This window comes from Vicia villosa, unplaced genomic scaffold (genome assembly GCF_029867415.1).
Source record: "Vicia villosa cultivar HV-30 ecotype Madison, WI unplaced genomic scaffold, Vvil1.0 ctg.001310F_1_1, whole genome shotgun sequence".
Taxonomy (NCBI): domain Eukaryota; kingdom Viridiplantae; phylum Streptophyta; class Magnoliopsida; order Fabales; family Fabaceae; genus Vicia; species Vicia villosa.
In genome coordinates, this window is record NW_026705569.1 from 95,387 (window position 1) to 111,796 (window position 16,410).

At 33.8% G+C, this 16,410-nt stretch overlaps 2 protein-coding genes across 2 annotated transcripts; both read right to left on the minus strand.

Annotated features, from left to right (window-relative positions):
* Positions 1-1,136: 1,136 nt before the first annotated feature.
* Positions 1,137-5,747, minus strand: LOC131634500 (uncharacterized). The gene is made up of 2 exons (XM_058905169.1): positions 4,782-5,747; positions 1,137-2,898 (listed from the first exon to the last, which is right to left on the minus strand). Exon 2 carries the CDS (start codon positions 1,746-1,748, stop codon positions 1,137-1,139), a length of 612 nt encoding a protein of 203 aa, XP_058761152.1. The 5' UTR covers positions 1,749-2,898; positions 4,782-5,747.
* Positions 5,748-6,935: 1,188 nt separating this feature from the next.
* LOC131634522 (uncharacterized) lies at positions 6,936-12,815 on the minus strand. Its single transcript, XM_058905192.1, has 5 exons — positions 12,390-12,815; positions 12,130-12,248; positions 11,864-12,052; positions 11,735-11,786; positions 6,936-7,207 (listed from the first exon to the last, which is right to left on the minus strand). Exons 1-5 carry the CDS (start codon positions 12,684-12,686, stop codon positions 7,094-7,096), a joined length of 771 nt encoding a protein of 256 aa, XP_058761175.1. The 5' UTR covers positions 12,687-12,815; the 3' UTR covers positions 6,936-7,093.
* Between the last annotated feature and the right edge of the window lie 3,595 nt (positions 12,816-16,410).

Here is a 16,410-nt window from a genome sequence, read left to right on the forward strand (position 1 = left end):
AGGCAAGCTATTTGGTTAAGGACTTGGCTAGGCACGAATGGTCACAAAAATTGAGGGCTCTCAACGCTGATATTATATTCTGGTATACAAGGAAGCTTAATTTTGAAAGGGTTGTTTACAAATGTGGGGATTTTCCTTATGTTAGCTCTACGCCAGTTGGGATATCCTATGAATGATAAGTCTTCCGAAGATCAAATCAAAGAGTTAATTATGTATAATTGGGGAAATGAGATCCAAGAACACTAAAGAAGGTTATTCAAGCTTGGAGTTTTGTTCAAACGAACAATTTTGGGCAAAAGAATGTTATAGCAAGGGATCATTATACTAAATGGGTTCTTGAAAGAGTTGAGAAGAATCATTTACCATTTGTTGTGGATCATGCGTATAAGCCCGACACTCCTGATCCAGTTCTTTTATCCGTAGAAGAGATAGAAGAACTTAGGGCAGCCCTAGAGGCCTCCCTAAAAGAAAAGGAAGGTTTAGAGCTTAAAATGCAACAACTAACTAATGAAAGGAGTCAGCTACACCTTGATCTCAAGGATAAAAATAAGGAACTTCAAGCTACTAAGGAAGAAGGGGATAAAGAAAGGAATAAAAGGAAACGTACAATGGATGGCATGTTAAGTGCCAATTTCAATTTGGTTTCGAATAATGAGAGGTTGGAGGAAGCAAATATGGAGGCTACAAAATGGAAAAGATACTATGACCAAGCTATTCAGGATAAGAGGGAAGCTGAAGAGGTCTTAGAGCTTGAAGACAAGTCTCGAGAACAAGAGGGGCAGATAAAGGGCCATGCTTTTGACCTTCAAGAAAGCCGCAATTCAGAACAAAGGGAACGTCTAGGAAAAATAGCTGCTGAAGAGCTACTCTTAAGTCGTACCATTGAATATGAAAGGGCTCTCCAAGCCTTGATTGCACTTAGGGAGACTTTCATGCGCCAAAGGGATATCTTTGAGGAGGCATGGGCTGAAAGAGAACATTGGAAAAAGCAATATACGACATTTCTACTGCAAATGAGCATGTTAGCATGATTCCCGAACTTCTCAAGGACTACCTAAAGTATCAAGAAAAGTACGAGAAGATGGTGTTTTTATGCAACAATCTCATCCATGACATTCCTTGGAGCGTGCAGAGTCTTAACTTATTCCTCTTCCTGAAGTTGTTGAAAATTTCCTCAAGCTTTTTAGGAAAATGGTGAAGACTGCACGCTCCAAACTCTTGGGAATGTCTTGGATGAGATTGTTGCATAAAAACACCATCTTCTCGTACTTTTCTTGATACTTTAGGTAGTCCTTGAGAAGTTCGGGAACAATGCTAACATGCTCATTTGCAGTAGAAATGATCGTGTATTGCTTTTTCCAATGTTCTCTTTCAGCCCATACCTCATCAACGAGATCTCTCTGGCACATGAAAGTCTCCCTAAGTGCAGTCAAGGCTTGGAGAGCCCTTTCATATTCAGTGGTACGACTTAAGAGTAGCTCTTCAATAGCCATTCTTCTTAGCCATTCCCCTTGTTCTGAATTACGGCTTTCTTGAAGGTCAAATGCAAGGCCTTTTATCTGCCCCTCTTGCTCTCGAGTTTTGTCCTCAAGCTCTGGGACTAAAGACTCTAAAACCTCTTCAGCTTCCCTCTTATCCTTAAGAGCTTGGTCATAGTATTTTTTCCACTTTGCGGCCTTCATATTTGCTTCCTCCAACCTTTCATTATTCGAAACCAAATTGAATTTGGCACTTAACATGCCATCCATTGTGCGTTTCCTTTTATTCCTTTCTTTCTCCCCTTCTTCCTAAGTAGCTTGAAGTTCCTTATTTTTATCCTTGAAATCAAGGCGTAGTTGACTCCTTTCATTAGTTAGTTGTTGCATTTTAAGCTCTAAACCTTCCTTTTCTTTTTGGGAGGCCTCTAGGGCTGCCCTAAGTTCTTCTCTCTTCTACAGATAAAAGAATTGGATCAGGAGTGTCGGGCTTATACGCAGGATCCACAACAAATGGTAGATGATTCTTCTTAACTTTTTCAAGAATCCCTTTAATATAAGGTTCCCTTGCTATAACATTCTCTTGCCCAAAATTTTTCTTTTAAACATAACTCCAAGCATGAATTACATTCTTTAGCGTTCTTGGATCTCCTTTCCCCATATCATGGGGAACTAACTCTTTGATTTGATCTTCGGAAGGTCTATCAAAGGAACATTAGGAAAATTCCCACACATATAAACAATTCTTTCAAAATTGAGCTTCCTTGCATACCACAATATGGAATCGGCATTGAGAGCCCTCAATTTTTGTGACCATTCATGCCTAGTAAGGTCCTTCACCAAATAGCTTATATAGGTGAAACACCAACCAAGAAAATAGTATATGAACGCAACAAAACATCACTCCTTTCTTTTTCTCACAACAGGTATGAATAGCATAATAAATGTTAGCTAGTATAGTAGGAGTTGGGTCCGCTTTAAAAACTTTCACAGACAAAAACACATGGATAGCAGCAGGGTCCACATAATCAATAAATCTAGAAAACAAAACCATCCCAAGCATTAAAAGAGCCAAAAGATTTCCGCAGATCTCCCATTGTTTTTTTAGCATAAGGCAGAGCTTGTGATTCTAAGAAGGATATTTTAATCCCTAGGACATCACCATCAGATTTGTAATTTAAAATTAGATCTATGAAGGGTATTCTCAATGCTTTGGCTAAGTCAACGACCTTAACTACCTTCCCAATTCCTGTATAGGGTTCTTTCTTAATTTTGGAAAAACCCATAATCTTGTCGAACTCTTCCAAAGTAGGTGTTAGTTGGAAATCCTGGAAGGTAAAACACTTGAGCGAAAGATCATAGAACTGAACAAGGGCAGTGATGGCTTCTTCTTGGATATTAACCTTCAATAAATCCAGAATATCTACATAGCAATCAACAAAAAATACTCACCAAAAAATTTATTATTATTTTTATTCATGTGGATAAGACATAAAAAATGCAAAAATAATGAATAAGTAATGTTCATGCAAGATGTAAATATTATAGAAATGAAAATAATCCTAGGTTCATAAGTTCGTGAAAAAGGTATAGGTATTCTACCCTTCCCAAAGGTGGTTTTGATTCTAAGGGTCTCATGGGGCCTTTTCGTATCCTCCGAAACTTTTTGTTTCTTTGGACTTTTAGAAAGGCTCTTTTGTCCATGAGGTTCGGATTTTAGGGGTAGGTTCTCAAAGAGATCAGTTGTATTCAAGGTCTTACCCTCAACAAAGTCTAGCCTCATCTAAGATATTTCACGTAATTCGACCCACTCTAAGTAGAATTGTCACTAAAACTCGTAGGCGATTCAAGTCTCCCTTGGCCTAATGACAATTCTCACACTTAGGTTTATAACAGAATATATATTTTTTCCCAACAAGAAGTAAAAAACAAATATATAAATAAACACATGATAATATATTAAAAGCAAAATAAATATATAACAAAAAAATATAATAAAAATATAATTATTTTTTGCCAATAAATAAAAAACCAAAAAAGAAAAGATAATCCCAAAAATTCTAAACCAAAAGAGACACGCCTCAAACCTTCTCCAACAGAGTCGTCAGCTGTTACGATCGGCTTTAAATTTTAAGTTACTTGCCTAAATTACAGAGTCGTCAAGTCGAGAAATTATGATTAAGGGGAGGTGTTAGGCACCCTTAATCCTTCCTTAAGGTTTAAAATGTCTCTTGGTAAGGTTTATGGTAAATAGTTCGTGGTTAAAAATTGTAGTAAATAGTATGGTAAAGAATAAAAACTTAAACCTAATGTATGCGTATTTTCTTATTGAAGGATCAGAGTCAGCGTATTTTGAATGTTTATTGGTGTTTTTTATAGGATTATATATATTTATTTATTAAATTTGAATTATTGAAGTGTTTTATTAGATGTCATAGTTCACAGTTCATAGTTAAGTTAAACTTATATTTGCACATAATCACTTTTTTGTGTTTTTATATTAAATAATTAAAGATGTGTTAAATAATTAATATTAATTATTTAACACATCTTTAATTATTTAATATAAAAACACAAAAAAGTGATTATGTGCAAATATAAGTTTAATGTAATGTTTTAATTGAATTAGAATAGTTGAATTTTTAATTGTGTTTTGGATATTAGATAAGTGCGACATAAAGAGTCGACCAATTCGAAGACGTAGTAAAATTACCATTCACTCGTCATATTATTTGTGGAATATTGAATTAATTTGATTAAAAAAATATTTAAATTAGTCAGAAAATCCTAAGTATGTACAAATTTCATAATGTGTCATTTTTAATTAATTTAATAATGCTAAGAAAAAGGATATTTTTATATTTAATGGACATGGCTAATAGGGAGTTCTAATATTTATATACATATTAATGGCTTAACTAACCTAATTAAACTAACCTAATTATATAATTGAATAGTCTAATTGATTTAATTTAAGAGAATAAAAGATAATTCGTTTTGGTTTTTTTTGTATTTTTTAGTGGACAATCATTTTAACCAATTAAATAGGCTAAACTCCCCAAAATGGTAATGCTAAAATAAACTACATGAATTAAAAATTGAAAACAAAAGAAGAAGAAAAAAAACAACAACATAATGGGAGGAGGGGCGCATCATATTGTTTACCGTGTTTTTTATATTTATCAGATTTTTAGCAAGTAAGATCCATTTTTAAATAATTTTTAAATAATGAAAAAAAATGAAACTAATAGCCAATAAATGCTTGACACATGGCCAACCAATTGATAAAAATTAGACACCACATACCTCTCAGAGCGGGCGACGGCGGCGTTGAAGATTGCTCTGTGGTGAGATCGAGGGAGTTTGTCCGGCGTCGCAGTCGGAGGGATGCGCGCGGTGGTGCGGTTGACGGAGTGCTCGGAGCAGTCGGTCTTCGTCGGAGCTTCGGGGGTTCGCGGTGGTTTGAGTCGTGATTTCTTTTCTTTTTTTCCCTGTTTTGAGTTGTGAGTTTGCTGTTTTGTGTGGAGTTGTAGTTTTGATTTGGATGATTTCAAATTGGTTTAAATTTATGTGTCAGAGGTTTTACTTTCATGTGAAAGAGGACTGACTTTTGCAGGAGAAATTTTGGTACATGGATCTTGATAATGGTTGAAGATTAGTGTGCGAGTGTTATTGAAAATAAAAAGGATCAATATTTTTTTCTGAAAAATGAACATGAAAGAAAGATTGCGTTGTGTGAATAGCAATGTGTAATTGTTACATAAAAGTGGCCTTTTTTCTCAGTGTATTTACAATATAGGGTGAATTGTTAGTAAAAGAAAGTTGGAAAAAGTTTGTGTACGTGTGTGTTGTCGTGTTGTGCTTGTGAATTGGCCTCCTCTTATATGAACTTTGATGTGGTATTTATAAGTGGAAAAAATTAGACCTAAAACTAGAAATGGTAAAAACAATTATCATAAACGACTTGATTAAAATTGATTGAAAAAAGAAATCCTAATATGTTATTTCTTGCTCCTTAAGACAAATAACATACTAGAAATACCAAATTATAATTAAAACTTTCTATTTTTCGAGATTTATAAATGTTTGTGATTTTTTTTAGTATTTAAAGTATAAAATCATGATTTTAATGAAAATAATAATATTTTAAAAAATGATTAAAAAAATACGAAAAATCATTATTAAATTATTAAAAAATTCAATTTTATGATCTTAAAAATAAAAATAAAGTTATTACAAAATAAAAGAAATAATATTAAAATATAGCCAATAAGGTTTGAACATGTGACCTTATACATGGAAAGATTACCTCCTTACCAATTGTGTCAATTCAATTATTTATGTTAAGAAGCCACTTGAAAGTATAAGAAGGGTGGAGCAATTTTGGAATTTCCAACCTTAAGAAGGTGGATAAAGAAGTTGTCTATATTTTATATGATGTTGGCTATTCTTGTAGACAAGGTCATTTTAATGATCAAATTTTTATACAAAACACAATTAAATTTTAAGAATATTAGGGTCATTTAATCAAAATCAAACGGTTCAAATTCAAATTTGATATTTTTAATTATAAAACAATTTTATACTGTTCAAATTTGATATTTTAAATTATAAAACAATTTTATACTTTATGTTTTATTAAATTGTCTTATATCAAACTATAACTCATACATATTTCAACTACACGAGAGAACCCCATTTCTATTTGGACTAAAAAAAAGTTAAATTAATCGAACTATTATATTTAGTTAGTGAACTGAATCATATTATACAAATAATTCTAGAACCGAATTATATGACAAGTACACCGAGGCAAAACTGAAACCGAATCTTATGGCAAGTAAACTGAAACAAAACTGAAACTGAATCGAATCAAAATTGAAAATGAAAAATACTAAAAACAAATGTAAATTTTATTTTTAAATTAAAAAATAGTTTAACAGTTCAGTTCTTTAACAAATATTTTGATTTTGGAAAAATTGTCTTTTAATTTAATGTTTTGGAATTTTGAAACGGTGTACCAGACTAATAATTTTGGTCCGGTATGGTTTTAAGTAAATTGAAACAGTTCGATTCGGTTCAAGTCATTTTTTACTATAGTTTGATTCGGTTTACTTATCATATAAGTCGGTTTCAATTTCAATTCGGTTTACTTACCATATAATTTGATTCTAAAATTGTTTGTGCAATATGATTCGGTTTACTAACCAAATATAACAGTACAATTATTTTTACTCCAGTTTAATTTAATTCGGACAATTCAGTTAGGTTGATAGTTTTTTTTAATAGCCCTAATCCTTCTAAACTAACTTTTTATCCTTCTATTTATGATTTTTGGATTATTTTTTTTTGGTCTACCAATTTTGTTGATGTAGCATCATTTACTAAAAAAGAGTCAAAGATAGAATCTCACATTTGTGTGAATGAGTTTTAATGGTGACATAAGACTATAAAAACACATTTTAAAATAAATAGGGAAGTTAGAAGTGCATCTAAACCAAAACATTACTTCCCTCGTTTAAGTTAGACTAGAATGCCTTTGGATAATGTATGATTAATATCTGTTATTTGGTCATATTCATTATAATAGAATAACGGTAATGTCACATTGTAATGTTTTATGCATCAGACTCCTCTGTTTGAGTGGTGTAAACTGTTCTGAACCACCTTGACAAATTAATTAAGAACAGCGTGTACACAAAGTAGCAAGTGAGTGTCCAAGTAACTAGCCCCTACACATAGAAATAGAATAGAGTTCATTACAATTTGTTTTAGAACCCGGCAAGTCTTACACTTAAGATTGTTGGATCAAAATGGTATTCTTTATTCTCATTTAATGGTTAGACAACTATTTATACATATATATGTATATAGTAACAGGTGTGATCAATACTTGTGGAACAAGTAATATTGTAACTATCTCACAACCAACTAACTAACAAACCTTAACATCTAAATAACAAAACTTAACAAGATTATACAACATTCTGTCCCTTACTTTGACTTCTATCATAAAAAAAATTAAGTAACACTAGACAGCTTTCCATTCCTAAGCCCTCCCTTAACTTGACAACGGAACTCAAACTTTAAAGGTTTAGCGAGAATATCAACCAACTAGTCTTGAGTGTTGCAATGCTTCAATTCAATTTCTCCATGCTTTGTCAGATCTCTTAAAAAATGAAGTCTGACATCTATGTGCTTAGACATTCCATGCATAATCCAGTTTTCGACGGATTGATTGAGGAGTTGTGGTCACACAAGATGATTGACCCTTGCTTTTGAGGTGTCTTCAAATGAGTCAACACATTTCTTAAACAACCCCTTGGCAAGCACATGAAGCAACAATTATAAATTATACTTCTATTGTAGACAATGCAATTATTGATTGTTTCTTTGAGATCCGTGAGATTGACCCTGAACAAAAAAATTTAAAACAAGCCCTGAGATACTCTTCCTATCATCTTTATCTCCTGCATAATATGATTCAGCCCAACCCAGTAGTTGCAGACTCATTGTACCTTCATGCTTGTATAGGATGCCAAAATCTAATGGGCCTTGCAGGTTACTCAAGATTCTTTAAATTGCAGCAACATGCATTTATATAGGTCTTTCCATGTATGTGGCCACCAAGCATACTAAAAAGTCCATGTCACGTATGGTAGCTAGCAGGTACATCAAGCTTCCTACCGTCTGAATTTACAACCACTTTCATTAGAAGCCTTGCCACTTTCATTTTTCATCAATTTACAACCAGGAACAATAGGGTTGCATACTTTGTTGCATCCCTCACTCCAAACCTTGATACAATCTCAGATGCATACTCTTGTTGATGAATAAAGATTCCATTATTGCTCTGCATCACCTCTATTCTCAAGAAGTACCTCATCCTTCCCAAGTTAGTCATGGAAAACTCTCCCTTCTTTTACTGCTTGAGTTCATACATCATTTGAAGATCATTTACAGTGTAGATGAGGTCATTCACATATAAACTGACAATGAGAATCTTTCCTTTAGTTCCATGTTTAACAAAGAAAGTATGCTCATATGGACATTTCTGAAACTTGGCAAAACAAAAGTATGAATCTATCTTGCTATACCACGTCCTTGGAGCTTGTCTTAAGCCATATAATACTTTTCTCAACTTGTAAACCATTCCAGGTTTGCCTTTGTGATATCCTTCAGGTCGGCTTATGTAGACATCTTCAGCTTACTCATCATGCAAGAGAGCACTCTTTACATCTAGCAGAAACACACGTCATCTTTGATTTGCTGCAACTGCTAGAATGGTCCTGATGGTGTTCCACCTAGCCCCAGGTACAAACACTTCAGTATAATCAATGCCATTTCCTTTGAGAGTATCCTTTTGCTACCAATATAGAGCTGTGTTTCTCCGCTTCTCCTCTTTCATTGTACTTTGTTTTGTAAATCCCTTTTACTCCAATAGTTTTTAGGTCTTTATGGAGTGTGGTCAATTACCAAGTATATTTGTTCTCTATGGATTCTATTTCAAGATCCATTGCACTTCTCAAAATCTCAGATTTGACAACTTCCTTATAGCTAGTATAGGGTCTTTATTTGAAATGAAAACTTCAAGATTATGCAGTTGTTCTTCTTCTCTATTTCCTAAACCAGTGACATAGCCAGTAATATATTTTGGGTGTCTTCTAATTTTATGAGTTGGCTCATTAGATTTATCAATGTTTTCTTGACTTATGTTCCCTGCTTTTCCATCATTGCCTTTATTTGCATAGCCATCAACAAGGTCTTTACTTACATTTTCTGCTACATCTAAATTTTCGTATGGTTTAGCTTCACTTTCATCATCTACTTGGACTTGTGATTCTTCAAGACTTACTTGATCCTTCTTATTCCAGTCCCAGAATTTTGATTCGTCGAACACATCCCAGCGTATAATGACTTTTCTTTCAATTGGTTCATACAAATTGTAGGCTTTAGATGCTTCACTAACTCCAAGAATCACACATTGCACACTTTTTCCATCCAATTTTTTTCTTTGTGTGTCAAGAACATGAGCATGACCAACCCAACCAAACACTCTGAAGTGATGTATTTATGGCTTTACTCCACTCCATGCTTCTTTAGAGGTCATGTTCATGACTGCAAGGGTAAGACTTCTATTCATGACATAGGTGGCTTATCTCACTGCATCAGGCCAGGAACATTTTTGCATAGCTTACTTCTGACCATATTCATGAGAGTTAAGTTCTTCCTTTCAGATACTCAATTTTTCTATGGAATATATGTAGTGGTCAACTTCCTTTTGATCCCTTGCAAGCTACAAAATTCATTGAAAGCATTTAATGTAAATTCTCTTCCTCTATCAGTTTTGAAACAATGAGTCAAAAAACTAGATTCTCTTTAAACCAATGCCTTGAATCTTTTGAAAACATCAAATGCACTATACTTTTCTTTCAAAAAATAGATAAAAGTTTTCCAAGTGACTCGAGTTTGGTTGGCCCACAAATATTAGAGTAAACAAGCTCTAGTTTTACACTAGCTCTCCATGTTGCTTGTTTAAGAATGAGATCTCTGTGTTGCTTTCCTTCCAAGTAATCAATGCATCTTTCTTTTGTTGTTCACCAGACTTGACAAACCCCTCACCATTTCCTTATTCATAAGTCTGTTTTGACCCTTAATGCTCAAGTGTGCATATCAGATATACCACAACTGAGATTCCAATTGCTTAATTGTCTGAAAACACATTGGCATGATGACTGGTGCATGAATCGCATACATCCTATTATGAGACATTTGAGTAGTTAAGATCAAACATTTCTCTTCATGAAATATTTGGCAAGAATCATGCTTAAACACAATACTTAGATTCTTCTACGAAAGTTGTCTAATGCTAAGGAGATTATTTCTCAAGCCCATGTAGGTAGTATACATCAGTAATCATGAGTGTCTTGCTACCAATGCTTAGTTTCACATTCTCTTTCTCCGCGACATACATTTTTTAGTTATCTTCTAATATGAGAGTTTCCCTAAGCTTCCATCAAATTCAAAGAACCAAGTTTTAACTTCAACCATATGATTGTTGCAACCAAAGTCAAGATACAATATTTCCCCCTTAGCACAACTTCTTGAATCACTTTTGGCCATCAAAATCATCTCTTCTTCTTCATTGAATTCAACATGGTTGTCATTTTCTTCCCAGATAGAACACTCACTTTGATAGTAACCTAGCTTATGGAATGGAACTTGAAGCATTCTAGAGATTCTCTACTTTGACTACCTCTGCCACGACCTCTAACTGAGAACACGACCTCTAACTGAGAATTATCATCTACCTCTCTGGCACCTCTTCCTTCATTGGACACTTTCAGGCTTGTTCTTCAATGAAATCTCTTTGATCCTTCATTCTTTGCTCATGCACAAATAAGCTACTTTACGGCTCATCAATGGAAAGAGTTGTCACATCATTGGAATATTCAATGGAGCTCCCAACATAGCTGAATGTTGCTGACATCGACCTTATAATCTTCTAAACAACCAAAACTTGCTCCAATTTTTCTCCACGTGGAGTCATTCGATTGGCAATCACAAGTGTTCTTGCAAAGTACTTATTAGTTGTTTCATTCTCTCGTATTGCAAGAACCTCGTATTCTCCATTAACATGGACCAATGATCATAGAAACCATCAAATTTTGGAACTGCAAGTTGAATGAACCTATCTTGTAAGGATTCAGTCATGGTGAGGCGGATTAAGGGTAAAGGATGGAAAACAAGTAGAGTTCAAGAAAGAAAGAAAGAAAGAAGTAGAAGCAATGGCACAAGAAGAAGAAATGATTGGCAGTTATAACTGAAAAGTTACGATTTTCAGTTGGATGGGATTAGGATCCGAACTAAGGTGATGATGCCACTTGTTGGATCAAATTGGTATTACTTATTCTCATTCAATGGTTAGACAGCTATGCACATAGTTGTGATCATTACTTGTGGAACATGTAATGTTGTAACTAACTCACAACCAACAAACTAACAAAGCTTAACATCTAACTAACAAAGTTTAACAAGATTATACAACAAAGAATATGTCGTGTACAGTATGTGGTAGTACGTAATTATCTAGGACCCCGATACCAAACCAAGATAATGAGTATATCCAATTAATTCATTTTCTCTATTTATTATTATCCATATCGACATGTTAGTCATGTCTATGTTAGTGTTGTGGTTCACAAAATCATAACTCTTGAATACTTATTATTGGTGAAAGTGTTTGTAACATGAACTACCTGGCCAGAGATTTCAATATTGGCTTGAGGATAGTACCAAAGGTGAAGGAACCTGAAAGAAGAAAAGAGAGGTAGCAGCCATCAATAGCCAAACAAAATTAACAGGCAGAGAAAAGAGTAACGCTTTACTTCATCAAGGGTATCTCAGCTATTGGACAAGCAAATCCAACAAGGCATGCTAGGGTGAAGCCTGGCTGTGTTCTATCCAACAAAAACCATAGGAACTCTGCTGCAGCAAACAATATATAGGCCTCAATGTTGTCTGCTATTCCCGCTTTGTATAGTTCAGCACTCAATTCTATGAACAGCGCCAGTAATCTAAGGCAAGAGAATCATACGATTATCATAATAAGTGTTTATGTATAAATTGTATCTATATTGCAGTGAGTACTTACATCAGGGAGGTAATTGTTTTTGATAAACTTCCCTCTTGAACCTTGTTTAAGACCTTCTCGTCGAGGTAGAGTTGAAGCAAACCAACTGAGCAGTAAAACAATCCCAGCAATGGAGGTACCTATCAATATCAATTTGGAGAAGACATATAAAACCGCATAATTTAGGTGGTTTTTGGGAATGCATATTTCCAGAAATAAGGGCTGTATAATATGAACAAGGGTGCATTGTAATTGTACAAGAAACTGAAGTTGAAACCTACCCATATATTTGTATGGAGTGGACCAATGTCAATAGACCCGGACTTGTACACGACAAGCTCGACTCTTGAATGGAGTCCATCGAGCAGTGGACCAAATAAGAAGCCTGCACCAAAAAGCGAAAGTGATACGCTAGGCCATGAAGTTCTTACACTAGTTTGGCTTTGCTGTTTGACAGCACGGTTAGGCTTAAGCAGACCATGCTTGCGTACTCTGTAGCGAAGATAAGTGTGAGTTTGAGTAAGGAGTGTATAAGCCTGAAGAGATGAAGGGGAAACAGATGAAAGAAGGTTTTGCATATTACTCCTTTTGTGTGAGCATTGAATCAAACGGAGAAAATGATTGGTTTCTGAAACATGAGTGCGTTGGATGATAAATTCAATTTTATCAAAAACCTGTTCAACTACGTCCACAGGTGTTTTTGGCCCAACTTGTGGTACTAACTTACTCCTACTGATTAAGAGATTGTCTCTTTACACCTCTTTTCATTCAAATTATTTTTTTAATGAGTAATTTTGAAAAATCTATAATAAATTTTGAAAAGTCAAAGATTTTTATTAAATTAACCATTCAATATTATTAACCACAATCCACTTTTACTTGTGGTCAGTTTTGCTTTGTCTATCTTTCACAATTTTGATAAAATATTTCTTCGAAAAACGGTATTATGCATAAATAATTTCGCATAAGCATCTTTATGCTCCATTGGCATTAGGACGGGAAGAGTGGAAGAGGCTAAAGAAGTTAACGATTTTATCTTTAAGCACTTTGAAGATTTTTTTAAGGAAAAGTTCATAATAGACCGGAACCTCATGGAATTAAGTTGAACTTATTATCGATTGAAGAATCTTTGGAGCTTGAAGTTCCTTTCTCCAGAGAGGAAATCAAGAATGCCATTTGGTCGTGTGATGGGAGCAAAAGTCCGGGGCCGGATGGTTTCTCCTTAGATTTTTTCAAAAGGTTTTGGTCCCTTATTAAAGAAGACTTGATGAAGTTATGCAACGACTTCTACTCCAAAGGTACGCTCGTTAAAGTCATTACTTCTTCTTTCCTTGCGCTTATTCCTAAAAACAAGAATCCGCAAGACTTGTTTGCGTATCGGCCTATTTGTTTGGTGGGAAGCATATATAAGATTTTAGCGAAGATCTTAGCCGAGAGAATGAGAGGTGTTTTGGACAAGTTGGTTTCGTCTAATCAAACCGCTTTTGTTCCGGGTAGAAGTATGATGGATGGAGTTTTATTGGTGAACGAATTGCTAGATTGGGCTAAGAAAAAGAAGAGCGGGTGTCTTTTACTTAAAGTTGACTTTGAAAAGGCGTATGATTCTATTTCTTGAAATTATCTTAGATGGGTACTAGGGAGAATGGGGTTTGGGAAGAAATGGTTGAAATGGATGGATTCTTGCATTTTCACTAGCCATATGTCCGTTTTGGTAAACGGTAGTGCCACCAAAGATTTTAAGGTTCAAAGAGGATTACGTCAAGGTGATCGAATTTCTCCTTTTCTTTTCGTTCTTGCTATGGAAGGTCTAACCGCTCTCCCTAGAAAATCGGTGGAGGTGGGTGATTTTAAGCCGTTCAAATATGGTGTAGAAGATCATGTGGATATTCTCCAATTTGCAGATGACACTGTTATTATTGGATAGCCCACTTGTGATAATCTTTGGAACATGAAAGTGTTGTTGCGAGGCTTTGAGCTTGTATCCGGTTTAAAAATCAACTTTCACAAAAGCAACATTTTTGGAGTCCACATTGGCGAGTGGTTATTAAACTCAGCTACCTCTTTTCTCTCATGTAAGAAAGGAAACTTTCCTTTTTAAATTCCTCCGCATTTGGATTGGAGAAGGCGCTAGAAAGAAGAGAGTGTGGAAGGAAGTCGTGGACAATATCAAATCAAGATTATCAACTTGGAAGGGAAGAAATATTTCAATAGGTCACTAGTACAGAAAATAGTTTTTACATCGGGCGAAAAAGACTTTTTACATCGGTTCTAGGCCCGATGTAAACACAGATGATGTAAAAAGTCTGAGACATTTTACATCGGGTCAGAGCCCGATGTGAAAGTCATCATACCACATCGGTTGATTTCATAGGTCTGATGTGAAAAACAATAAAAAAAATTATTAAAAAAAATACGCAACCTTTTACATCGGTTTCTAAACGTGGCCGATGTAATAGACAGCTTTTCACATCGGTTTAGGGAAAATGTCCGATGTGAAAAATATCGAAATTTTTTATTTGAAAAACATAAGCCACATTTTACATCGGATATAATTCTACACCGATGTAATAGACTGATTTTTACATCGGTTTTAGTAAAGCCCGATGTAAAATGTTTTATGTCTGTTTTTCCTATTTTCCTGTTTTAACCTCTAATTTTTTCTGTACCTAATTTTCAATATAAGATTCATATACCACACAGACCAAAGAGGTCGCTATATATTTTTTACTCACAGCACACTGACCAAATAGCTAAGATATATATATATATATATATATATATATACATATATATATATATATATATATACATATATATATATATACATACATATATATATACATACATATATATATATATACATATATATATATATATATATATATATATATATATATATATATTCGTCAAAATATACAAAAATATTAATCTAGAATAAACAAGTGTTCAAAATGATAAGAAAGGTTTACACACGATTTTCTACTACAAGATAATTATCTCAAAGAAACATAAAGTACTTTCGCGCACTTGAAAAACCAACACGCATCCACGAGAAACATAAAGTTATCCTTTATATAACTCAAAGAAACATTTTGCCCAACGGAGTCGCAAATCATACAAATCTTCTTGTGTCAATTCTGTAGGATCATTAAATACCTACAATACGTAAATAACAATATAGAGTTATTCTTTGAAAATTCATATTAAGTTGCAAAACGCAAAGTAAATAACAAATTAGAGTTATTTTATTACCTGCATCCAAGATTCAGTTATATTTGCAGAGACAATATCCAACATATTTTTCATCACATAGTATCCACAATCAGTATTGTTATGTTGTTTCCTTGGCTACAAAATGAAAGACATATATAATTAATGAATAATTATCATAAAATTAAGAGTTAAAAGGTAGTGCACTGACAGTGTAAAATAGTTTTACACTGTCATTCAATAGGGAGTCATGAATGTGCCATGTCATTAAAGTTTTTTTTAAATAAAAGAATGTTTTAATTGGATGCATGGTGGTGATTGGTTGACAGTGTAAAAATATTTTACACTGTCAGTGTATGACCCCTTTTCTCTAAAATTAAATATAGAATTATAATTTACATCACACTTACATCGGGCTTAAGCCATGTAATAGTCTTTTTTCTATTGCCATTTGAAATTTGATGAACCTCAAAAGCACTTATTCAAATAAAAATCCATATTCAGCCACATATTCAGCCACATATATATGATATATACTATATTATAACAAAATTCACATAAAAGATAAACTTACGTTGAAATAATTTTCTTCGTGTTTTTATCAACATCCCAATTAAGTGAACAAAAGAAGACCACAGTATTCTCTCTTGGACACAAGACAAATAATTGCCAATGTTCTTTGTACATGTGTATGGAAATACAAAAGTCAAATAAAATATCTATGTTATCAAAATTAAAAAATAGAAAACAGAATTTCATAAAAACTTACCCATGAACAAGTGGTAGTAAGTAGCAAACTTTGTTTTGCGACATCAACTTTTCTTGTACGTATTTCCTAACATCTACTAAAGATCTCGGCACATCATCATTATATATACACCTAGCAGGATCCATAATTTCATTCACTTCTGATGTGGAATTATCAATACATAGACGATGAATATACCTGAATAATTTTAAAATAAACATTAGATTCAAAGTGATGGAGATATAACCTATTGAAAGTAATAAAAGAAGAAAATGTACTTACGTGCTCCAAACTTGTAGAGTAGACACGTCAAGGCAATGAAAACCCATCAACAACTCTCTGAT

Coding starts and splice junctions, on each gene's coding strand:
- LOC131634500 (XM_058905169.1), bottom strand. CDS start 1,748: ATGGATGGCATGTTAAGTGCCAAATTCAATTTGGTTTCGAATAATGAA.
- LOC131634522 (XM_058905192.1), bottom strand. CDS start 12,686: ATGCAAAACCTTCTTTCATCTGTTTCCCCTTCATCTCTTCAGGCTTAT. Junction 12,053..12,129: donor AAAACAATTACCTCCCTGAT/GTAAGTACTCAC, acceptor CTCTTGCCTTAG/ATTACTGGCGCTGTTCATAG. Junction 11,787..11,863: donor GCTGAGATACCCTTGATGAA/GTAAAGCGTTAC, acceptor TTCTTCTTTCAG/GTTCCTTCACCTTTGGTACT.